The 25,590-nt window shown below is 39.8% G+C and overlaps 1 protein-coding gene across 1 annotated transcript; it reads left to right on the plus strand.

Moving 5' to 3' along the window:
* The first annotated feature begins 1,552 nt into the window (after nucleotides 1–1,552).
* Nucleotides 1,553–25,383, plus strand: RAB40B (RAB40B, member RAS oncogene family). The gene is made up of 6 exons (XM_084298715.1): nucleotides 1,553–1,821; nucleotides 20,844–20,904; nucleotides 22,261–22,321; nucleotides 23,091–23,168; nucleotides 23,657–23,879; nucleotides 24,314–25,383. The coding sequence occupies exons 1-6, from the start codon at nucleotides 1,680–1,682 to the stop codon at nucleotides 24,583–24,585; spliced, it is 837 nt and encodes a 278-aa protein (XP_084154841.1). The 5' UTR covers nucleotides 1,553–1,679; the 3' UTR covers nucleotides 24,586–25,383.
* Nucleotides 25,384–25,590: the final 207 nt, after the last annotated feature.

Here is a 25,590-nt window from a genome sequence, read left to right on the forward strand (position 1 = left end):
TCTAAGCACTCCACTGAAATGTATGTTTCAAATCCCATGACACTCCTTTGCATTAGCTGTGGGCAAATAGCTTTGATAGGTCTGGAAGGCTGAGGAATAAATAATTTTGAGTAAGTTGGCTGAGTTTGTAACGGAAATCTGTTAGAATTGGGATTTGAGTACTATTTTCCTGGTGCCCAGGACTGTGCTCCAGCTGTCTAGAAGTTGCTTCCATGGGAAAAGAACAAATGACTGCTATGACTGCAGTTGGCCTGTCTCAAATTTAAAAACGAAGCGTAAGCTCAGACAGATGACACATCTGGAAGAGGAGCACACATCCTTTTGTGGACCTTCGTCAATAAAACACGTGAGCCTGTGAAACTGTAGTTTATTGTTGAATGTATCGTCTCCACCTCCAACAGGACTTTGGTTCCATAAAATAATGACTGGACTATAAACAATGCATAACTAGTGGATGCATAGCAACGTTACTGAAAAAATGGCCTGTCTTACGTGTGCAATGTGGGACTTTCGTGTCCACAGATGAACTGTGCAGGAACCTTTGTTTGCCATCTTTTTGTTGCACTGTATTAATAACAGCAAGGAATGATACCGTGGTATTTATGAGTTGACAGCTTTCTTTGCGATCATGAAATAAGCACATTAAGACTTTTTTTTTTTTTCTCCCAGAGATCAATAACTTGACATTGCATCATATCCATACAAACAGATATTCTTAGTCAAGAACTTGGTTTTTATTTTGAGTAGAAATATAAGATATACACATACATATTTCAATTAAGGTTTATGTTTGGCTGTAGATAATGCAGACTAGGTCCAATGTACATGTAAATACTTCCTTGGAATTAGATGTAATTTGGGCAGTGTTTGTGTGTCCCTGTGTGGGGCGGTTCTTCCAGTAAAATAAAGCCCTAAATTTCATGAAGCTGTCGTTTCTACCTGGTGTGACACCTTCTGCACGCAGCTCTATTTTTTGTTTCTTTCTGTCTTTGTACAAATGTGTGTTTGTACCAATTTGACTATACTAAATATTCTCTTCATATTTGGGAAGTACATAGGGCTAGCAGGCCTGAGGCCTTTTTGAAGGGGTGTTTTGCTTTTTTTTTTAAAAATTTTCAAATCATATTTGGTAGATAGGCTACAAACCAACAAGAAGACAGTCATGAAGGCCTGGCATAGAGCTTGGGGGGTGAACGCCTGCACTATGGGGAGGAAGATTTTCCTGTCAGCATCTGGACGTAGAGGTGATGCATTGCTGCACCTAATTTTAGAAAGTTCCTGAGTGTATTTTGCTGCTCGTGGCACACGAAAAGTGAGCATTTCCCCTCCTGCTCTCTCTATAGTTCAGCGGTTGTTTTGCCTGGGCTGGGACTCGAACCCGCGGCCTCAGTCCTCCGCCCCTGTGGGGCGGGGAGACTTCCCCGCGATTGATGGGCGAGACAGCCAATGGCATCCTCAGAGCGCCCTAGCAACTGGGGGGCCGAGTTGAGCCGCCCAATGGCTGAGCCCGGGGGGCGGGGCTGCTCTTTCTGTCAGAGAGCGGCCGGCGGGAGCCTGCCGGCGGAGCGGGACGGGGCCGCCGCCGCCGTCGCCTCCCGTCAGCGAGACCCGGGCATGCGGCAGCCCGGCAGCCCCGCTCCCCGAGGGCATGGGCCGGGGCAGCTGAGCCGCGGCGGAGGATGAGCCAGGCGGGCAGCCCGGCGAGAGCCTACGATTTCCTGCTGAAATTCCTGCTAGTGGGCGACAGCGACGTGGGCAAGGGCGAAATCCTGGGCAGCCTGCAGGGAGGCGCCGCTGAGTCCCCCTACGGGCACCCCGCCGGTGAGCGCCGTCAGGGTTGGGGTTAGGGTTTAGGGTTGGGGTTGGGGGCTTCCCCCTAATGGGGAAGGGGCGGCTCGGGATGGGGGACGTGGCTTTGCCCGGGGCCAGGCGCTGAGGTGCGCCTCGGGGGGGAGATGGGGGACGAGGGTCGCTGAGGCGCCTTGGGGGAACGGGGTCGTGAAGGGGGTTGGAAGGGACCCCAAAGGTCAGCCAGCACCAGCCCCCAAAAAGCAAATCCTGACAAAAATCTTCTAGTAAAGGAGCGCTGTTAATCAGTAACTGTGTATCCCGTGAGATTGCTTTCACTGAAAGAGCAGAAAAGGAGTTTTTTCTCTCCCTTATCGCCCCGTCATGTTTTTCGCACCAGAAGAGCAGCCCTTTAAGACCAAGGTTCACGTTCGCGGCGTGTCCTTTTGCTTCAGCTTTTTAAAGGGCGATACTGAAGAGCCTCCTCCGTGCCAGATGTGTTCTCCCTGCAGAATAAAGAGTTGTGCTCATTGCAAACTGATGTAAAGCTAGATTATAATGGCTTTGCTAGAAGGGTTTTTTACTTTCTATCTCTTCCTAGTCTTTTCACTTCCCCAGCCTTGTTTTCCTAGAGCACAACTCTCTGATTGCAATTTTCTTCCTCATGCAAAAATATTGCGTGGGATATTAAAAAGCAAGTTATGTTGTAAAATTACCCATTGCTTTAAATTACTGCTTGCATGAGTCTGTGACTGGTTAATTCATTTGGAAGGCTTTGCGTTGACTCAGGGTTTGTTATTGTGGTGGGTTCATAGTACTGATTCAAGGCGAAGGAGTGGGTGGGGGAGGAGAGTTCTTTGGATGATTGCTTATGAGTCACATTGCACCTTGAAGGCATCAGCATGCATTTGAAGCTGTTTGCCTAGTAGTTTTGCTAAATTACTTTCTTGGGATGTTTAAGTCTGCTCACTCTGTGCTCTGCAAGTGGTTGGAGAACAGGGACAGAAGCTTGGGGAGAGCATGTGGAGTCTGGCGCCTTCTGTACTCGCAGTCTAAGTTTATAAATTCTTCTGCTGAAGAAGCACTTTAGTCTCCAATGTATCTTGACGTAACAGAGAGAGAATGTTTGACCTGCTCCCAAGCTCATAGGTCTTCGGTCTTCTGCGTGTAAACCTTGTGATACTTGTGCTTTGCTCTTAAACAGTGTTTAAATTGCGTGGCTAACACTATCTCTGTGAATGTATTTCTTGACAGCCAAGAAATACAAATGTTCTCTTAGAATTACTTAGCAAGTATTTAACGTGCAGCTTGGAAACTCTTAATTGTTATTAATAACTTTATATGCATACAGGGTTGTAAGTGCTGTGTTTCATAGACAGCTTCATAGACTGTAGTCTATGCTTATTTAGCATCAGCTTATTTATCAATCTTAACTATACAGGGTTAGAGAAATTCAGGTCCTCACGAGCTGTGCTGTGCAAAGGTCTGTGTTTCACAGAGAGTGAAAGGAGGTTTTAGCCAGGAGAATATGAGCATGTCTGGAAAGAGGGGTGGGAGTTAAAAGAGCAGGGCAGATAAAGCAGAGGATGTAAAAGGAGACTGTAATGGAATATAATCTGATTTTACATTTTGTGCAACTAGTGTCATATTTAAGAATTTTCTTAGCATTCTGAGCTCCAGTGTTTGCACGATCATAGCATACCACCGCATCTCACTTAAGGAAGGATGTTGACTTAAACTGTGAAAGTTTGTAGAAAATATTTTCTTGGTCTTAATCAATTTCTTTATTCTTCAATGTATGATGTTCTCGAATGCGCCAAACTTGGAACACTTCTGAACTTGCCTGGACTCCGCCCAGTTTATTTTTGGGCTCTGTACCTGATAGCCCTACTCTGCCTGGATCCCCTCAGCCTGTCCTCCATCACTTGAGCATGGCAACATAGGATGCAGCTGCAGGGAATCTGTGCAGGCTATGAAAATAGAGATGCAGGGAAAGGGAGAGAACTAAACATCCTGTTGGTGTTATGACATTTTTATTTATTTATTTATTTTTAATTTCAGTTAAAAGCTTGATAAACGGATTTTTTTTGACCACTTTCAAGTCCTTAGTTCACTGGCTAGGATCTTCCAATCTCATAGTGCCAACTAGGTCTCTGAATTGGAAAGTCTAGGAGTATGATGGGTCCAGTCAAAATGTGCCACGTGTATAAGCTTTGAAATGACAAAACTTTGTTGCAGAGCTTGATGAGAGGGAGTAGCTTTGATATGCTCTGGAGGGGAGAGATGATGCAGTAAGAGATGAGAGCATTTGTGGTGAGAGAAGAGCTCTGAAGGGCCTTGAAAATGAGAAGGAACAGCGTGATGAAGGAGGGGCATTTGGGCAGTTGTTTGAATTTGAACATTTAAGACAGAATTTGTTGTTCACAGCAACATGAAAAAGGCTCTTCCTGCTGCAGTAACTTCCTAAAATTAAAGGTGAGAATATGAATATTGAGAAGTTTGGAAGGAGTGAGCTATAATGGGTGGTTAGGATGCAGACATGGGGTTACAGTGCTGGGTTTCAGGAAGGACAGCGGTGCATTAGAGCTGAGGACGAAACATTAGAATTTAGCTTTGGTGTAGCGTTAGGGTACTTTTCTGTGCAAAGCGATGGAAGGTACCAGCAAGATGCACTGCAGTGCTCTCAGAAGTAGACACAGACTATTTTTAAAGGAATTATAGGAAAAGACAAGGTGTTGAGCAGCCTGTGACTGCTCCTTGGGGAAGGAGGAGAATCCAAGTGAGCCCCCCAGGACTTTAAGAGAGGTTGAAGAAAGACTAAGTGAGGGTGGACACTTCAGCAAAGAGGGCTGCTGGTCGTCTTCAGCAGCATCAAAGACAGCTAAGCAGACAAGGAGAATAAAGATAAAGTAAAACCCAGAGCTGACTAGAACAGTGTGTTGTGTTTCTTTTGGTTTTGATGTGGTGGTTAGCTATTTTTCCGTTTAGCCATTGGATGCCTGAAGGCTTTGTGTGTAGCTATGAGCTATGTAACTGTCTCTTCTCGTGTGTATGGGCTCAAACTTTAATAATATAAACAACAAATTAATTTTTCACAGACACTTTCTTAACTCTTCAGAAATAAACCTGCCATCTCTCTCATTCCTGGGAAAATACAGCATCATATGTCTTACTCCTTTTTTGTCGGTACACAAAAGAGATATAAAATCTGGAGGCCGGGAGGCAAGCCAGCATCGTGTGATCAGTCAAGTCCCTGCAAGCTGCTGCTGGTCCACGAGCCATGGCATGAAAGCATTTCGCACAATAAAAATGCTTTTATTAAGAAGGAATACAGTCTCTTGGTCTCTAAATTCTTCTTAATGACTGAAGGGCTCTGGGTTGAAAAGAAGGGAAAAAGCTTTATTAACATAGCAAAGTAAGGACTGCCTTGAAATATGTGTTGGTGAGCATGATTGACAGAGATGATTTAGGAAGCAGTTATCCTGGAGACAGGCAGGTAGCAGTATGGTGAGTGGTCTGGATAACCTGCCTTTATGGGTTTCCCACGTTTTGCTTAAAACTGAAATTACAATAGCTTGGACACGCTTGGACACTCACCTAGTAGGAAAAACTGCCCAAAAATTATTTTAGAGAGCTGCAGAAAATTTGCTTTTAAGTATCGTTAATCTATCAGCAGAATATATTCAGAAGAAATAATTGCTTCTAGACTAGAACGTAATACCTGAGATGTGCTGTCACTAGGTAGAACAATATTTTGATGTCTTAGGCTAACGGATTTTTATTCAGCTTGATTCTGTGTTTGCTTTCATATTAAAATAGAGAAAATTGTGCTCGCAGTGTGATTGTTCATTGCAGGGACTGCAAGGAATGATTGCTCAAACCTATGTACTCCTACTCCTTTTCTTGCAGGAACATCAGGTTAAAACAGACAAATTCTTTCATCTTCTTTCACTTAGTGACCATTTTACATATATGTCCTCAAGTTCCTGTCACAGTTGTTTGTCTTCCCCTGTCCTTAGGTTGAGAACTTCCCGGGTAAGGGTTGCCTTATTTGAATGCTTAAAAAGATGCTGGTGTGTAATAGTTGGTGTTAATCGTTGGCTGGGATGCTTGTCTGCTGCTTACCTCCCCACAGACAAATTTTTAGGTCATGTTGGCCTGTCCTGGTATCTTGCAAGCCTAATGCAGAGGTGAAAACTGTGCAGGTGAAAAGTTCAGTAACAGAAAGAGCTACCCACTCTGTACTTGCTCTTTCCCTTTCACTGTGTTTGAAACAGAAAAATAGAAGTAACTCTCCCTTTATCACCACCATTAATTGGATTTTGTCTCTTCCACGGGACAGCGCTGCAGAATAGCAATTCTTTGTAAAACGCAGTCACTTAGGAGAGGTGCATGGTAGCTGAGAATGTGGATCCCAGGTTGGCTCCGTTCCCTTTGTTCTTACTTAGACAGAAAATTTGCCCTTTGTAAAAGAAGAAAGCTTATAATCTAATTGAGATTGGTTTTCTTCTTCGGTACTTTTCATGTACCTGTCTCCCTCCTCAAATCTCAAGTTTGGAGCCTTATGCTAACTCCTGTGTTACTTTATCATGCTAAGAATTGCCTGTCTCATGAGACCAGTGCATAGTGTTTTCCCTGATACATGGCAGCAGACTTGACCCCATTTTTTTTTTTTTTTTTTTAACTCTTTGTCTTCGTTCTTCATAATCAGTGTAGTAAAGGGTCCTTTAGCATCTTCTGTGATTATCAGGTCCAACTTAGTTGTTTTTTTGGTTTGTTTGTAGTGTTAGCTGGTCTTGTGCATTTGTTGAAACAACAAATGTTCACCTGGCTTGATCCTAGGCTTGCTTAGCAGTTTATGGGTTTTCATATGTTTCTTTGAACCTTTCAAAAATTAGTTTTGCTTTGTTATACACTTTTTTTCTACTCAACCAGCTTTCTTCAGCTTAATATGTTATTAATATTTCTTTGTCTTTATCAGTAGGTTTGAAGTACTTTTCTCCCTAGCTCTCTCTTCACCCTACCAATGTTGGTGGATTTTTGCGGGGGGAGTGGGGAGAAGGGGGGTGCAGCATTGACCCTGTGTGCACATGTTCAAATCAGGTATTTGTCTAGCTTGTTCTTTTTCAATAGGTGCCCTTTATGTCTCTTAACAAAGCCTATTCAACAGCAACAGCAAAAAAAAAAAAGACCAAAGAAAACAAAATTTTTGGTCAAGCATATTATTGTGTTGTATAGTTTCAGAAAGAAGAAGCCTTAAAATCTTGCAAATCATGCAAATGTTTTTCAGATTCCTGCCGAAGACCAACGTGTACTCACATGTCTGAATTTGATATCTGCTGTTGCTACAAGTAATACTTCAGATTGTTGTGGCAAAAGAGACTACAGCTTACTTTATTCTTTGTCTTTCTCATGCCTGTTCAATAGCTCTGTGTACTGCCTGTCTCCATTTCCCTTGGGCTACTGGTGTCCTTTTTTTTTCCCCCTAATCTTTCACAGATATGCAAGAGTGGGAAAGTGACTTAAAAAAATAATAATAATACCCTGAGGCTCCCAGACAGGTGTGCAACATGAAACAAAAAGTCCAGGTTATTTTGAAAAGTGGTCAGACTTCAAAGTAATTGAGTCCTTTTAAGCTGCTTTGGCCTAACCAAAATCCTGTTTGCCTGTGCCAGGATGAAGTTTTACAACCAATATGTTGGTTAAATTACATTTTGCTTTAAATTTGTTTTTGTTCTGGGAACATAACAAGAATGGAAAATGGGATTAAGAGTAGAAATTGGCAAGTGTTAAAAGTTATATTTCCATCCCATTTTATTCAGCTCTTCTGGATTTTGTTTAATGTGAGACTGAAAATACAGAAAACTGATACAGTATTTACACAAAATACTTGACATGAGCTAGTGTTTGTTATGCTAGTTTGATTTAAGGAAAATCTCAAGTGTAATACACCACGCATGTTTGTTTTGTGCTTGCTATGCTTTTTTTCATCCATATCTAAATCTGTTGATACAGTGGAACGCATCTGGACAAATAATTGTTCCCTTTTATGTTTTCATATGTTGCAACATGAAACTATGAACTGGTTAAGTAGGCAGATGCTCCAAACTGCAAGTTCATTGGCTAAATGAAGCTGTTACAAATAAAACACTGATTTACTGACGTATATTAAATGTCCATTCTTGAGAAAGGTAAAGTAAACTCAGTACGGACTGTAATCTAGTACTTGCTTGGGGCAAAGTCCCCAAAATGTATTGTTTTTCACAACAATTGGTTATGTCTCTACACTGCTGCTCAAATCTGTGGAAAGTTACAGGCTAATTATTAGGAAGTTACATTCTCATGTTGCCCAGGATTGGAGAGGGTTTAAAGGTCCAGAAACCAGCATCGCTCCCAGCTTTACAGGAGCTTGCAGCAAGCAGGAGAGCATCCTCGTTGAGCTGGGTGGGGTAGGAAGAGAAGAGAGAGTGCCATTGATAACAGGTCGTGCCGAGTGACAAAGTGTACTGAACAGCTGCCTTAGGGCTTTAATGTGATGCATCCCGCTCTTGGTGTAATTGACTTCTTGTTTGATGTTGATAAGACCGTAAATCTGTCTGCATGTTGGTAAAAGGAATACGTGTACAGTGTTCAGCTGAGACTTTCTCAGGATCTTGTTGGTTGTTCTTTGCAGGAGGCGTGGGTTTTTTTGAGCCCTAAGGGCTGTAAAACGAAGGAATCGGTTCTTACAGTGTTCAGATTGGCTGGACAAAATTTCCTAAGTGTGCTCAAGGCAAGGAGAGAATCCTGTAGTACAGAAAGGTAACTGCTTGCCATCTGGAGAAGAAGGATCTAGCAGTGAAAACACCCTTACACACAGACAGAAACATTTGTCAGGTCAGTAATTTGCAGCTGCTCTGTAGGCTTGTAAACAGGGAAGATTAAGGATTTGGGAATCATGTTTATTATCAGAAGCATGGAAATGGGAAAGCTGTTTATTCCTTGTGAAATATAGTTTTTTGCTAAGCTGAAAGCAGATATAACAGCTTTGCAGTTTTTCTTTGTTGCATGGGATTTGCCATCAAAGGGAAGGCACTGTGCAGAACCAGCAAGTGTTACCTGGAGATGGAGGTGGCTAAGCGATAGGTGGTGAGCATAATGTAGCTAGGAGAGCCAAGGCTGTTACTCCAGAGTTACCTTGGACATTAAAATGTTTTTGGAACATTGGATTTCGAAGTAGGAACTGGTAGTTTAACATACAGAGGTAGAGTAACTGTGCTGAGAATTTCTAGAATGGAGATTTGCATGTGTCTTATCAGGCATAAAATAACAAAGTGCCTGAAGCTGTTTTTAAAAGAGCTTAAGAAGTGATGGCTTGAGTTCATGCAAAATCAAACTATCCGGAGTATCTCCAAGTAAGTTATTTCTGGACCACAGTTTCATATTCATATAATACAACCCCCCAATGCCATCCATATCTGTTTTAATTGTGTTGGTCAAAACAGTACATGTTTTTTAAGTGTGCTTCAGCACACAAAACTCTGTAGAGAAATGTGTTTTTATACACATGGAGAAATGGCTTTTATAAAAAGCTATTTTTGTTCTTGGGTCAGAGGAGGATAACCTATTTAATAAAAGCCCCAGTTATTAATACATGGCTAGTTCAAATCCCACACGTGTGACTGTGTAAAGCTAGAGACTGAACATGCGGCAACATGTAAAAGTGAGCTGCAATCCAAGAGTGACACCTTTGCCTCAGGTGAATTGCAGCTGATCTCTGACACGTTCAGAAGCAGCCTGACCACTTGCATTTGACCACTGACCACTTGATTTGACCACTACAGCCTGACCACTTGCAACTCACCGTTGTGCTCCTGCCATTGCTCTCGTTTCTCCTCTGGCCTAAGCCTTCGTGCAGTGAGCCTTGCTCCAACCTCACCGATAGGTTTTGTTGTGATCTCGCATCAGCAAAGCTGAAACAGCAAAGAATGCTTCTGTGCTCTGAAAGAATATACTGAAGGAATGGTTATAAGTCTGTTTGAGGAATGTATATTGAATTTGCCTGTTATTATAGAAAGTGAACCATTATAGATGTTTGTATGAAACAGAAAATGTATTTGTATTAATAAAAAAGCAACAGTTTAATTTAAAGGGGGGGGCGGGGATACTTTAGTCCATAGACCTCAAAATAAAATAACTTATCCCCTCAAAATTTTAGAGACAGTGATGTGTTAATGTAACTCCTGTGCCCTTATACTTTATTTGTAAGCTGACTTTATGTGGTGCCTTAAAATGGGATATAAGTGTGTGAAATATGAAGCTGCCAGCTGGAAAGCCCAGAAGAGACCCAGCAGGTCTGGCAGCCTTTTTAATGCTCACTCAAGTCCAGACTGAGGAAAAGAAGCTCATGTAGCTGATGCATTCAGTGGAATAATTGAGTCAATATAAGGAGAGTTGTGGTGCAAAATCTTTACATGGATAGCTGGAAATGTGTATTTCCATTCTAGTTGCTTTTAGCAAGGAAATGCTATCCCTATTCACTCTGCATCATCTCAGTGAGTCAGGGCTCTGTTCTCATTTTTCTGTGTTTGATTTTGTAAATACACCAAGTGATGTTTGCATAAAGCACAACCCCGGCTTTTCAAACCACTTCAGAATTAGAAAATCATGGTTCAACTTGAACACACACCTGATAAAATAGACGTATGATAAATGGAATTTTAATCAAGTTCAAAACCTCTAAACTTTTAACTTTATTTTCTTTTTCAGTTTGGATAAGAAACAGCCATTATATAGTGATGCTAGTCTTGGAGCAAGAAGATTCTAGAGTCCAAGGATACATGTAGCATAATATTTTTTCCGTATAAATACTAGTTTTTGTCTCCAAACAGGAGTTTAATCCGATGGTGTTTGAGAACTGGAATCTTATAGACAGTCTTTTCACTTTGTCTTCAACATCTGCAAGACAGGGTAGTTTTATGCAGAGGACTACGAGAAAAGTAATTACATAGTTTTTGAGTGAAGAAAAGTCTGCAGTTCTAATAATTTAAATGAAGTTTGGTCGCAGACTGATGAGTCACCTCTGTGGAGAAAAGAAAGCTTTACAGGGGACCAAAGAGCAGCCTTCTGGTACCCATAAGGAGGCCATCGAGAGGACAGACAGGCTGTGTATGTTGTGGGAGCTTAGGAGACAACAGATCTAAGTTGAAACAAGAGAAATTCAGAATGGGTAAGAGGAAAAAACTTTTTTTAACCATGAGGACAGTCAATCTGTGAAACAGGTTGTGCAGATGGGTCTCCAGTTCTCTTAGCTGATCCTGGTTTGAGTAGGAGGTTGAGCTAGATGACCTCCTGAGTTTGCTCCCACCTGAAATTTCCTGTGTCCTATTCCAATGAAATCAGTTTATTTTGATGTCATGGAAAATTGAAACCAACTAAATGATGAGTGGAACAAGAGCTTTATATCTGTATAGTCTGTCTTTCTCCTTTAAATCCAAATGATTGCTTGCTAGCATTTTGTGTTTTTCTCCTGGGAAAGGAGTACGGTTATAATTTTGGCAGCTCTTCTGCTGGAATATCTGGGGAGGAGAAGAGGAGAGAACTGGAAACACAATCTAAGCCAGACTTAGTTTTCCTCATTTTCATAATGGGAGATGCATTGTGACTTGGTAATTCCTTGAGTTCTTGTTAACATTACTTATAAAGCCCACTTTACTGCAGCATGTGTTTTGCGTGGAATTTCAAATTGAAGAAGTGCAATTGGTTTTCTGTTTGGAGGCATAGTTTGAAAGCTCTTCAAGTATCTGTGCTTTGGAAATGGTGGCTGTATGCTTTCTGGAATATAGCTTTTAAGCCACAGTAATTTTTAAATAATGCTATTAATTTTAGTCTTTGGTATCTTTAAAGCAGAATTATTGCACTTACACCTACTTGTTGTGAATTCCAGCTTTGATCTCTAGTTCTTCATAATAACAGAATTCATTACTTGTTCAGCACAAAGAATTATTTTTAAGTAAACTTTTTCCCTCTTTGAACATGCAGTGCTTCATGGGGTGGGGAAAGAAATTACCTTTTTTTTTCCCCCACTTTCTCCCTACAGACGTACTTTAGATCTCTTGTTCTGTTAGAGTTTACTACTTGGTGACAAATACTGTTGTGAATTCTGGGAGGACTGATGGCAGCTTGTTTTTTGGGAGTTCTTTTTGCAAATCTTGGTTATATCGCATATTTTTCATAATATATGGCAATATACTTCTGAAACAGAATTCTGATTTTATAATTGGTATGATATATTGATATGCTTAATTGATAGTGGTGGTTTAACTTTTCAGAAGCATTTATTTGAGACTTGATTTAAAGCCTAGGGAAATTTTGGAGAAGTTTGCAACTGTTCACAGTGAGCTTCTAGGCCCATCACTCGCAATAATGGCTACTGGATGGTCTTGGGATTCTTCTCATGCCAAGTATTTTTGAACTGGTTTATTGCTAATGAAGTGTCAAGACAGAAAAGGTCATTGTTCTCTTTTTGGAAAACGTTGTAAAATGTGAAGTACTGCATCTGGTTTTAATATTTTATAGTAGTTTCTAAGCTATTCTTCCTTCCAGATTCTGGCCATAATTCAACCTAGCGTTCAACATGTAAGTGAGGGCAAGTTCTGCGTAGCTGCTCTTATTTCTTTCTTGATTTGTAGATTTTGTAAAAGATATGTACCCTGCCTTCTGCTCTTTCTCACGCACCAGGATGATTTGTCCCTACCTGCTAAGCTATGGGATAAAGAATTACTGCATCAAGAAGATATCCACACGCACTAGGAGCATTGGACGATCAATTCTTACCTAAAACCTATTCCACTTTTTTTCTGGTCAGTTATTGTAGCCTGGCCAAGATTCTCTTCATGATACTTGCCACAGGTGTGCAGAGCTCCACGTCATAGCCATTGCTTGAGCCACGAGCATGTTTCAAGAGATGTGAAAGAATCATATTTGAAACTATTGAATTGCAGGGAGTGTAGGGGACATGGTGAGACTGTGAATGATAGACTGCCCTTGAGAGCTGATGCTCTCTGAAAGTAATGGAACAGGTTTTTAGGAAGAGAGGGTGCTTGCTAACAACAAGACTGATACATACAAAGGAACCTCCTTCATGATACAGCCCAACTCTTGTAGGAACTGGTGAACAGCAGCAGCAGCAGTGAGAAGATCACATGGGGGGAATAATTATTATTTTTTAACTGTGCTTGATAACAGAGAATTTAATTTCTAATGCAAATTCAGTGGTGCTACGTCATATCACAGGAAAGATGACCATCAAATGGACTAGAAGTCCTAGACCTTTGATCTCGAAGGAAGGCATGCTCCCTTTTCTAGAATTTGACTGTTAACTTGTTTTCCTTCTCTCTTCACCTCACTCAAGCTGTGTCCTTCTGAAAGCCTCTGCTTCTTTCCTTGGTCAGTTACAGTTTGGTTGCTACCTGTCCTTTGCCCTTTGCCTCTTGGCTGTTCCCCCAGGTTCCTTGCTCTGTGTTTCTGGTCAGCTCCCCTTCTCAGCCTCTCCTCTTCAGTGTCTTGTCCCTGCTTTAGCTCCATCTTCATCCCTGTGTCTTTGTCAGACCGCTCTTAGCACGTAATGCAGTGTTCTGTCAGGTCCTCGTTTCTGTGTAGAACTGGTGACAGCCATTCCAGTCTGGTCTGCAGCTCTGGAGACCCAGACTTTTCACGCAGATTCACTAGTCAGTAGTGCGTCATGTGGGGCTGTGCAGTAGCAGCTGGATCGAGTTGCAGAAGATCAATCTGTAAGGCACCAGAGGTGTTCTGGGATCAATGAGCACCATGGGCTCCTTGTTTCCATTTAATTTTTCACATCCGTGGAGGAAATAAGGGGATGAGGAATAAACATGTCACTTAAGAGGTTCCTGGGATTGATAGATGAATCTCTTCTTTCAAGCTTATTAATAAAATGCACTGAAGCAAAGGATGACACCCTTCCTCATAATGCTAATAATAGCATTCCCTTTTCCTGCAGTGCTCCTGTTTATAAACAATAACATGTTTATATATCGTAGCTTTCATCTGAGGATGTAAACTGCAACCTGTAGCAAACATTTGAGTTACCAAGCTTACCGTGTGCCTCTGATATCCTTTTCTTTTGGAGGAGTGGGAGAAAGGAAATGATGAACTGAAGCTTGTAGTTGCTGCTTCTTCCTGACCTGGAGGATGGGGACACTTCTCTTTCTTCATGTAAAATAAATTTAGACTATAAAAGAGGCTATTTATTTGTTGACAAGTGCATTGTAAGACAGATGAAAATGGAGCATGATCTCAGAATCTTTATTTTCCTTTCCTCTTAATAGGAATAGAAATGAATTGCTTACAAGTTCTGGTTAAAAGTTGATTGTTAGCTGATGTCAAATAGTGTTTTCTTCTTTCCAAGCAACTGTCTGCTTTGAATGTGTAGTTTTTCATTTAGCTATCTTAGCAGAAATACTGCAAACTAAGGTATGATCTTAAAAAAGGAAATCACATATTGAAAGAGTTGTTTGCCTATTCTTTTTGGGGGAGGGCATGATTTAAACATGCAAAGTGTGGGCTTTAGTTGACTTGCTAATGCTGATAAGAGAGTGAGCAGACACTTATTCAGGTACTGCTTCTGCCTAATTAAATTCTGCGGCTTATGCAGGTTTTGCAGTGGTTCAGTTGTTAATATGGTTTCCAAGTTAGTACTGGAGGTAGGCCATAAAGTTGCAACAAACTTCCTACTGCTGTGCCACTTGCTTTGGTTGTGAGGACAACCATCGGGACTAGAGCCAGCTAGAAGTGCTCAGAGACCTTCCGATTCTGACCTGATGCCCTAAAAATGTACAACCATAGAAAGCTTCAGTGTAATAGTTAAGGATCACTTGGATTTTTAAAGGTGGCTTTCTAATTGGCATGTCTGACCATAAACAAAGCTAAACATAAAGCTGGAGCTGTCTGATATAAATCTCTTGAAAATAGATGGGAAAATTGTCACGTCTTTAAAATGAGTGAATTATGTGTAAGACTTAAGTTTAATTGTGGTTTATGACTTGATTAATGAGTTGAAGAAGACAGTTTGTATCCAGAATTTCAGTGTCCCCATTTCAATGTGAATAGGCAATCTGTGCTCTTCAAACAGATGGCTTTTATTGCAGTAATTAAGTGTAATACAAGAGACTGGAATTTGGAAAATGATGGTTATTCTGAAATTGCAAGCAGAAGGCAAATATGGCTGTCAGATAACCTGACCTTTGTACTCACATGTCACAAGACACGGACCAGTTTTATTGTCAGGAGTTTATCTTTGCAGCAGGAGGTTTGAAACATTGGGCTTAGTTTTTAAAGCTTCAATGAATTTTGAATCAAAAGCATGATGTGGATCCACTTGCTTGGGATGATAAATGAATGGAGTTGGAAACTGTGTCACTTGCCAAATATGTTGGAGATAGTCACAGAGGTGTTCTGAAGAGAAACATCAGGCTGTAATTGTTAATGTATATGAAAAGGAGATAACATGGGAAGCAATGGGACCACTGAATTCTCATCATGCCTGTGAGAAAATGTTTTTAAGCACTCTCCAAAACCTAAAACTATTTTTTCAAGGTGTGGTCAACAGTCTTTGAAGGATGTTTTCAGTGTGAAGTAAAATTTAAGGGTACACCAGGCTCAGAGACAAAGTAATGTGTTCTGTACTTTCTCAGATACAGAAAGTGTTGTTTGTAGGGACAAATGTAGCACTGAATAAAGTCTTTCACTGCAAAGCAGTGGTTAAGGTTTGTTTGTTATATTGAAATGCAGATCCAAAGAAAACTCAGAACAAGCTCCAAAACATTAGAATATTTGACTAACATTTAATTCCTTTGAAAAATTCGGAGGGACCAGTCTGGGGTTTGTTCGGTAGAATGTTGTCTTATTATCAAAATATGACCAATGGTTTGTCTGTACTCAGTTGTGTTCAAGCTTTGTTCAAGTCGAGCCAGTTCTTCACTGCTGCAAAGCTGAGACTGGCTGGTTGTCACACCGTCAGTCATCGAACCTCCGTTATTAAACCGAACAGAAAAGATTTTTGGCTAACCAACCTTGCCTTTGGTGTAATGCAAAATGAGCAATGTAAATGATTGCAGGATTCTGCCCTAAAGAGAGACAACGGGAAATTCAGGAACACAGCTATAAGCTTCAAGAGAAACCAAAATTCACAAGAGACCTTCAAATAATCTCTGTTGACGTGACTGCAGTGTAGGCAGCGAAGCGTAAGTGATAGCACAGCAATGGCTACAAGGCAGCAGCGCTGAGAGAATGGCTTCCTCTTTAGTGCAGTTGTTACCGAACAGCCAAATGCTTTTTTGTAAATTTTACTCCATTCCTGGATCTGGTAATATTTCTTTCAGTTCTCTAGTTACTCATTTTGTGTTTGAGGGGAAAAAAAATAACAAAAAGCAATTCAATTAAAAAAAAACCTCCAGCAAGGGGTGTGGCTTGTTTGAGGTTATTTAATTTCAACTTGTGGCTTTAGGTAGATAATTTTGACTTCAAAAAAAAACACACAAAAGCATTAAGCACTGAGAGGTTTTTCTGGCTCACTTCACAAAGTTGAATTATTTATTTAGATGCCTTTTTCTCCCCTTTCCTCTATGGAGATACTTTTCATTTGTGTATCCCAACAAAGCTATTCTGTCTTACTAAATGAGTGAATAATGTTCTGGAAGGACATTTGATTTGTACAACAGCACAATCCACATCTGTTGGTCTCATTGTTATAGCTGCATGCTGTTCCTGATGATTCATATGAAAAGACTTTTTGTTTTGATTCTTAATCATAAATGCTAATTGCAGCGATATGCAGGTTGTGTTATCAACTGCTTCTATCTGTACAACAGCTGAAGAACACGCTTCTGAATCTATCTCTTCAAAAATCTTTTGAGAAACCCACAAACCCCAAAGAGAAACCCATAAAAGATGGGTAGTGTGTTTTTCAGGCATGTCTTATGCATGTCATTTAAGGGAAAAGATGTAATATTTTGCTTTATATGCAGCTAAACAAGAATGACTTGCAGTAGTGTGTGGTCTGTAGTGTTGAGCATGCTCAGCTGTGTATCCTCCAGCTATGCAGGACTGATTTTTCTGTGTTTAGTAGGTCTTCAAGCAGAATGCAGGATGTCCAGTCCCTGTGTGGGATGTGTCATGGTTGGCTAAACATGTGCCTCTTCATTCACTTTAGAGAAACTAGTGGAGGTATTTCACCCTCTGAGAAATATCAGGATGCTGGAACCAGTGCTGTAGTGATATGCAGGGTTTGCTCTATGTTTTGTGTTTTCAAGAGTTTCTGAAATGATGAAACTTGTTCTTTGAGTGCACAAACAATTTTTATGTCCTGGTCTGTTCAGTGTCCCAAGGTTCTGTCTGTAGGTTTGATTTTTCAAAATACTTATTTATTTCTGCTTGTGGTTTGTGGATTTGACTATTTCTTAATCCTACCGGAGAATTTGAATGTTTTGACTAATAAATGAAAATAAATCTTCTGAAAATTGCTGGATTTTTTGTTGTTGTTTGTTTTGGTTTATTTTTTTAAATTCTCTTCTCAAATGCACAGATGAGAGCCTGAACTAGAGGCAGGAGACATTTCAATTCACATTACTGCAGCAAGCTAGAGGCTTGAAATGCCCACTGTTGCTGTTGGTGACCTTTCAGCTTGGTGTGTGTCTAGTCACTGCAGGTTGGTACAGCGTCAAACCAGTCTCTGATTTGGATGGACATGCTCAGAAGAACTCAGCTCGCTCTCTTTGCTGCCAGCCTAGGAAGGTCTGCATCAAGAGAGCTCGCTCTAATATACTCCTGCCTGACTGTAGCATGTCCTCATCAGTTTGTAAGAAATGAGACGAGTGGAGCTGTAGGCAGATGTGAGTCAAGTGAAATACCCTGCAGGCAGTGAAGTGGCATCGCTGAAATACGGTTCCTGATAGCGTGTGACTGAACTACGGGTGGCCATGCCTCTGTTTTCCCGCTTACTCACCTTGTCTTCGTATCACACCAGGAGGGCTTCTTTGAGCTTGCTTTCTGCCATCTCTCTGGTCACTGCTAGCTTCTTCCTTCCCAGGACCCTGGTAGCAGTAAATTCCTCTCGCCTTCTGGTTCTTAAGAAATGCCCCTGCTTTCAGGACTATGAGTACCCGTTTCTTTGGGGCTACAGCAAGGTGACTCACTCCTCTGTTGCACTTGGTCTTCAGATTGGGCAGATGTTTAACAGTTTCTGCTCCTGATAGAAATGACGTAAACTATGCAACAAGTTATGTCAATTAATCATTAAAAATAATAGTACTACAGTGCAACTGTCCTTTGAAATTTGTTGTTTTAAAATTTTTCACCTTGTGAAGTCTAAAGTTGCTTTAACTCTACTAATAATATCAGCAAATACATTATAGAAGTAAAAACAATTTGCTAATATTGTTACAAGTTGTTTTGACTACAAGCTATTTATTCTACGAATGTAAACTTCTACACTTAGGAAACCAGAATATTAGTGGAGTTATTTGTAGTGGAGATAAAGAACCTGGTTCAGTGGATGCCTTAGTACCTGTATTACAACAGGTATCCTATGAAAAGGAATCGATGCTGTCGTGCTATGTAATAAAAGCATTCACAGTCCCTTGGAGTCTAATCTGGAAGAGAAATTAGTGATGGTTTTGTGCAAGTGAGTTGTCTTGAGACTGTAACTTGGAGATGGCTGCACAGGGTAATTGTACACTGATTTCTGAGCAAGAATTTATCCTAATTTTTAACTAGGAGAACATCTCCTGAGATAGGGCATCCTTCCTTTATTTCAAAGAGTAAGTGTCTTGTGTTTTTTAACTCAGTGATTTTAAGTTTCTGATTGCTTTCATAAAATGGGCTCAAATCTCATTTGTCCCACATAGCATACATGTATTTTTCAATTGCACATGGCAAATGCCATTTGAGCAGCTTAGAGTGGTGCAAATTTTAGAAGAAGCACTAAAGCAGCATCTCTTTTGTTTGCCTGTTGCTACCAGGAAAGCTGTCTCGGATGCCAGCTGTTACCTTGTGGTAACTTCTGTTTGGTAATTTGACACCAGTTCTTTATTCCGGACCTACTCTTGACAAATTCCTGTCCTTGTGGAAAGGGAGACAGGTACAGCTTCCTTTTCTGTGACTGCTTACCATGTCAGAGCCCTTTAAAACTATTATTTGTTGTTGATAAAAACAGAGGTAACTGGCTAACAGTGTCTGCTTTCGGGGCCTCTTCATGACAGCTGGTAGGAGTTGGCAGTACTCGACCTGAAGGAGCAGAAGGAAGTCCATTTTGTGAACGTGGTGACCACGCCGTGTTTGCAGGCAGAGAGCAAACTTCCTGCGTGGTGGTTGCCTCTCCAGAGCTGTGCTTGCAGCCAGGACAGGTTGTCTGTTGTTGATGTGCCATGCTGCGCTGAATTCTTTCTTGGGAAGAGCAGTATAAGTAATTGATACGATTCTTATTAAACTTTCAAACTTCTTTTTCTCCACTTAAGTACAGCAAAAAAAAAAAAAAAAAATCTTGTTAGTAAGCATTTGATCTGTGCATCAATACAAACCCTGGTATATATAGATTTTTTCAAGTGCTGGTACTTCCACTGCTGTGTCAGTTTGTTGCCTTCTTCCTTCCCAGCAGTACTCTCCTGGGATGCAGTGAGTTTCTCCACGCCCCCGCAGTGTTTTGTAATTGTCTGCCTGCAGCAAGGGTACAGGCAATCAGCAGGATCGTCTTCACCACTGTCATCCCTCTTCCTTTAATGAAGATTTGCTGAAATCTTTAGTAGTAATTAGGACACTCTTCCCCATGCATTTGTTTTTCCTTGTCAGTGTGTTTTTCTCACCTCATTTTGTTTACATTCAGAAAATAAAACATCCCTGTTTTTCAAAGCATAAGTCTCATTACATTTCAGTACATTTTCAGAGATTTAATGCTTTTATAACTTCCTTTGGAAGACTGTGAATAAATGTTCAATTCAAGAAGTTATTTGGCTTTGTCATAGTTAAGAAAGCGTGAGAACACATCTACCAGTGAACCTGTTGCTTGGCTGCACCATGTTAATACTGAATGCACACTTTTCAAATAGCATTTAATAAAATAAAGGCCTCTCTTTCTTTTAATGTTTATAATTACGCACTTTGTGGATGCAGTACTGCAGCCCAGTGTTCAAAGCCATTGACCATTGGCATGGTGGTGGATATTTTCAGAGGTCAACTGTAGCTACGTAACTGCTGCTGATTGCTCCTGTCCCCCCTAATTTAATGCGGGGGGGGAGGGGGGGCGCGGGGAAGGAGACACCTGTTTGCCTGTTCTGACTAGGAAAACAGCAAAGCTAGACTCCAGATTATTTTTACTAAGTTTAAAACCTGGTATGCCAGGTTAGCATTAAAAAAGCTAGTGCCATAGGTCACTGATGATTGTTTGCAAAGGCTATAAGATGAACAATAAAGATGTAAGCTAAGCTAAATGTATCAATATGTTGTTTTTTTTTTGTTTATTTTTTTTACATTAATAGATTAAGTAATGTGTGCATGTATAGATAACATCCTCTTCTTGCACTATCTACTGCTTTTATGTGAGGGGGGCATGTGTACGCCCTCTACACCCGCTCTGTAAGAGCTGTCTGTGAGTTAGAGCGGATAAGAAAGGAATAAATAATAGAGGCAGTAAAGCTGAGGAACAGAGGAAGAGAATGGCATTTAGTTCACAACATATGTTTGAGAGGAAAGGCTAACACCTACGTTTTTCCGTTGAAATAAAACTTGAAGCATGTTATATTGTCATGATAATGAATAAAACAGATTGGTTAACAACACGAAGGCAACGTGAGAAATCTGCTTTGATTTCTGGACCTTGCTTAAATAATACAAGATCTTCAGAACTTTAGATTAACAAGTTATTCTTCTCTATATTCACTTCATAAAGTACTGGTGAAAAATCTTTTGGTTTATGGTCAGCTTCTTCAAAGTCTGTAACTGTCTGTATGTATGTTGTGCACGTGCAAGCTGATCTAAGACTTCCATGACTGCTTTCCCCTCAGGTATAGATTATAAGACTACAACAATTCTTCTGGATGGCCGACGAATCAAGCTACAACTCTGGTATGTGTTCTGCCTTTCCTCATGACTTATACTTCAAAGATACAAAGAATATAACTCTTGTGGGCATGAGGTCTCCATTATACATCAGAAATATTTAGCCAAATGAGGAAGAATGATCCAGATAGCTAGCGCTTTGAGCAAGTCACTTACTTAGTCTTTACCTCCTTTTCTAGCTATTTCATGTGTAATGGGGAACACTACAGTTTCTCTGTATGAGAGATGCATAATAAATGCAGGAGAAAGGCACAAAAGAATACAAAATGAGTTGTTATGATTATATCCTTTTCCTCCAAGAAATGGATGATCTTGTACCAATTCATGTCAGTGTTTGTTTTTGTTTGATTTTTATTTTTTATAATACTTGAATTAAATGTCTGGGTGCCTGTCAGATTTATTTTTAATTTATTCCATGTTGGTTGTTTTTGCCCTTAAGAATTTTAAGGTAACATTTCAAATGTTAAATGTAATGACATGTAATAGTACTCCACCATATGGTGTCTTGATTACTTGATATTTTGTTCACCTACTTTCTTTTTCTTCTTCTGCCTTCCATTTTGTATAGCTTAGTAAAAGTACCACATAAAGCTCATCTGAGAAGCAGGCAGGAAAGAGATGTCTCAATCCTTTCTGTGAAGGGAAAGGATGTTCTTTGGATTCCCAAAAATAACAGATTGGAAGTGTTTCTACTGTTGACCATATACAAAAATATGTGCCTTGCATTTGAAGATCTGTAATCTATCTCAAAAATTCTGTATGGAATTTCGCTTCTTACTACACCCTTCACTATCAACCTGATTCTGCACTCTTTAAAATTTTGCTTCTGAACGCTTCATGCAGTGATTTTTTGTCTGTGTGCATGATTTTCTGAAAATCTGTGCTCTCTATATCTCTGTAAAGATTCCTTCATCATACTAGGCTCATGATAAACTATTGCTGCTGTAATCAAGAATTTTGTGTTTTCCCATTAGTCTCCTTGGTGATAGCTATTGTTTCCTCCCACTTTTCTTCTGCTGTGAAAACAACCTTTCTTCAAGCTGAGCTAAATGCAATGTCTAGTGGCATATGTTGTGCACTTGACTAGTAGCCTTTGTTTTCCAAGGGCAATCACAAGAATAAAATTTGAAGTTCTTGTCCTCTCATCCTGAGAAATCTGAAAAATGTAGAGGAAAGGACAGAATGCCACTGGGGGGAAACTGCTGAGAGCAAGAAGAGCTCTTATACATTAGTGATTGCTATTGCATGACTAATGGAATAAGAGGTGATATTGATCAGTACAAATGGGTTAATCTAGCTGGACTCTTAATGTAGGAGGTCACCTACTTCTTTTAAATAATATTTTAAATGTATTTTCTTTAGGGATACATCAGGGCAAGGGAGATTCTGCACCATATTTCGGTCATACTCGAGAGGTGCTCAGGTAAGCTAAGTACCTCCAGGTAATGGTTGTTGGATGAATGAAAGAAGCGTTAGCAAACCATTGTGACAGCTTCTGTAGCTCACCTGTGTATTGTCTGCAGATCCGCTAATACAGTGAAGATAACATGAACCTTGGGAAATAACAAGGGGCAGGATTCCCTTTTTTGAAAGGAGAGGAAGGGGTTGAAATCAATGAGATTGAGAATGAAGTTGAACCAGAAAAAAAGCATGATGATATGTATTCTCAGGTCTTCTTGTTGGCTATATCAACAACTTAAGCCTGTTACCATACTTTAATCATGAGAATAAATATGCTAATGCTATTTTTTTAAATTGTGTGTCAGGTAAGATAAACTGGTAACAGAACTGTCAAGAGTAACAGGAGATATGAGGAGAAGTCAAAAAATATAATGAAGTGTAATGACTTGTAATGAAATGAGTTTGAAAAACAGACGCTAAAAGTCACAATAGCTTCAGATTTCAAAGTATTGCTGTTATTAATTACGTGTATTGGTTCTGATGAGTTACATAGGTTATGTTACAGAATTGTTCAAAGCAACAGTCAGGTTTTCTGCCCCTTACCATATCAGTAATCTACACAGAGAGATGGCATGGTTTCATAGGATGTTGAGTTTCTGCTCCATTTAGGGTTTTCTCAGCATCTTATAAGATAATTTCAGAATCAGAGAATTTGCAGGTAGTGTTTTCTGTGTTGTGACTCTGTTAAGCTTACATTTTTTTTAAATTAATTATATATGTATTTTATACAGGGAGTAATTCTAGTGTATGACATCACCAATCGTTGGTCATTTGATGGAATTGATCGATGGATAAAAGAAATAGATGAGGTAAGGTACAGTCCCAGACTGTCTCTAATCTGTAACAGATGACTCTGACTGACTGCTTATGATATTTTCTGCTGTTTTTACTGGCATTTGCAGGCAGTGCTTACTACAGAGTTATCCAAGATGCCAAGCTTACCATTTTGTTTCTATGTTTATAATTCTAGAATGTAGGAAACATATCGGCTAAAGTGTCTGATTTCTTTAAAGGTGTTGACAGTAGGCATATGGAGGGCAAAGATTACATATTGTAGTCCCACTCTTGCTATGGATTTGCCACATCATCTGTGCAAGTCTCTTTTCTCTGAGGAAGGGATGTTTTTTGATCAGAGAATCATAGAATAATTTAAGCTGAAAGGGACCTCTAGTGATCATCTTGTCCAACGTACCACTTGGTCTTTAAATCGTGAGAAAGCTTTTGTTTGTTTTAATTGATGGAAGGGGGAAATGAGCTAAACTTTTTTCTTTTTTTTTAAATGTTTCTCTTTCCTCAGCATGCTCCTGGTGTACCAAAAATCCTGGTTGGAAACCGCCTTCACTTAGCTTTCAAACGCCAAGTATCTACTGAACAAGCACAAGCCTATGCTGAGAGGCTGGGCATGACTTTTTTTGAAGTCAGTCCACTTTGTAATTTCAATATTACAGAGTCCTTTACTGAGCTAGCAAGAATAGTATTGATGAGACATGGAATGGACAGACTGTGGAGGCCAAACAAGGGTAAGCAAAATACGCTGAAAATATTTAAATGTAGTCCTAGCAAAGGCTTGTGGTTCCCTTAATGTAAAATAATTTCCAGAGGATCATTACTTGGCTAACTGATGCAAAAACATTAATAAGTAGAACCAGGAATCTTGTACAACTAGCTTTATAAACAGAGAAAATATATATGCGGGTATAACCTGCTCTTGATTTTGTAGGGAATAACAAACATCTCTTTCCTAGATCTTGCATTCTCAATCATCTAAGTATTGTGACACAACTAAGAACTTGAAGCAGTAGATTTTTTGAATAATACAGATGTGAGAACGGGGTGGGAGGAGGAACAAGAATTCATCCTAAGTAAAGCATGCATGCAGAGTGCTGGGTATGCTGCTGCCATGTGGCTGACAAAAGCGTGCTATTATAATGCAAGTTTTATGTCTGTTTTCAAGTACTGAGTCTGCAAGACCTTTGTTGCCGTGCCATAGTTTCCTGTACCCCTGTGCATCTTGTTGACAAGCTCCCTCTCCCTGTTGCCTTAAGAAGCCATCTCAAATCCTTCTCCATGGCCAACGGCCTTAATGCCAGGATGATGCATGGACGCTCATATTCCCTCACTTCCAGCAACATCAATAAAAGGAACAGCTTAAAGAAAGCTAAAATTATCCGTCCGCCACAGAGCCCACCAAAAAACTGTACAAGAAACAGCTGTAAAATTTCTTAAACTCTGTGAGAAAAGGAACCTGGATGGAATCCCTTCATGTGAAGTGTTGAATGCAAGGACTACTTGTTTAATAGTTGAGCATACTCTATGTATGTATTCTACTACACTGACAAAAATAAGAAAAATAAGTCCTATTTTAGAGCTTGCTCACTACAGTAATGCTGCTTTGGAATGAGTGACGTGTTCAGTGCAACTGAAAGGATGTGACATTTTGCTCACTCGCATACTGTATTTTAGTTTCTGTGTGCATGATGCCACTGTTTTCACTATTTGATGTGTTTTCCTATAGGGGGTAATTATCATCATATTGAGTTCTTAATTCCATGAAATCTGGGAAGTGACTTACATTTAATTGTATAAAATCCTGTCTTTTTGCAAACAATTCAAAAATAGATGTATAAAAAAGTCATTGGTTTGCATATTCAGGCAGAGGTTTTTAAATGCAATGTATACATTGTAAATTCTACAAATAGTGTGACAAATTCTGGTAATACTGCAGTTGTGCATTTGGATATTTTGTAAAGCTTCCTTGATAACTTCAAAGCACTAATTTATCTAAGCTAAAAATGTGTATATAATTACTATGCACATACACAACAAGGTTTTGTCCCATTAGTGTATGTAATGGATTTGATAAAGTTTTTGGTATGTTATTTAATACTTCAGAGAATTAATTTGTGCTTTAAATACTTATTTTTCTGTAAAGAAAAAAAATAAAATACATTTTATACCACTGTATAAGAAAGTTGTAGGAGGAAAATGCCAAAGACACTGCAGTTAAGGGAACATGACTTGAAAAGCTGCTTTATAAGAAAAGAACACTATTTAAAAATAAATAAATAAATGTTTCTGGAAAAGAAATCCTTTTATGCTTTCTTTAATTGCAGAAGGCTTTCTTTATCTTCCTTTAGAAGAATTTGAAGAACAATATACATGAATTAGATGCCAGGAACATGAAGCCATCCTGAAAGAACAATGTAATGCTTTTGATGCACTTGTCTTCAA

This window comes from Netta rufina (genome assembly GCF_964035555.1).
Source record: "Netta rufina genome assembly, chromosome: 19".
NCBI lineage: Eukaryota > Metazoa > Chordata > Aves > Anseriformes > Anatidae > Netta > Netta rufina.

Bases quoted from the DNA above. Each gene is read 5' to 3' on its own strand.
- RAB40B (XM_084298715.1), top strand. From the start codon at position 1,680: ATGAGCCAGGCGGGCAGCCCGGCGAGAGCCTACGATTTCCTGCTGAAA. The intron at 22,322-23,090 runs GTAAGCTAAGTA...TATTTTATACAG, and splicing joins CATACTCGAGAGGTGCTCAG to GGAGTAATTCTAGTGTATGA. The intron at 23,880-24,313 runs GTAAGCAAAATA...TCTGTTTTCAAG, and splicing joins ACTGTGGAGGCCAAACAAGG to TACTGAGTCTGCAAGACCTT.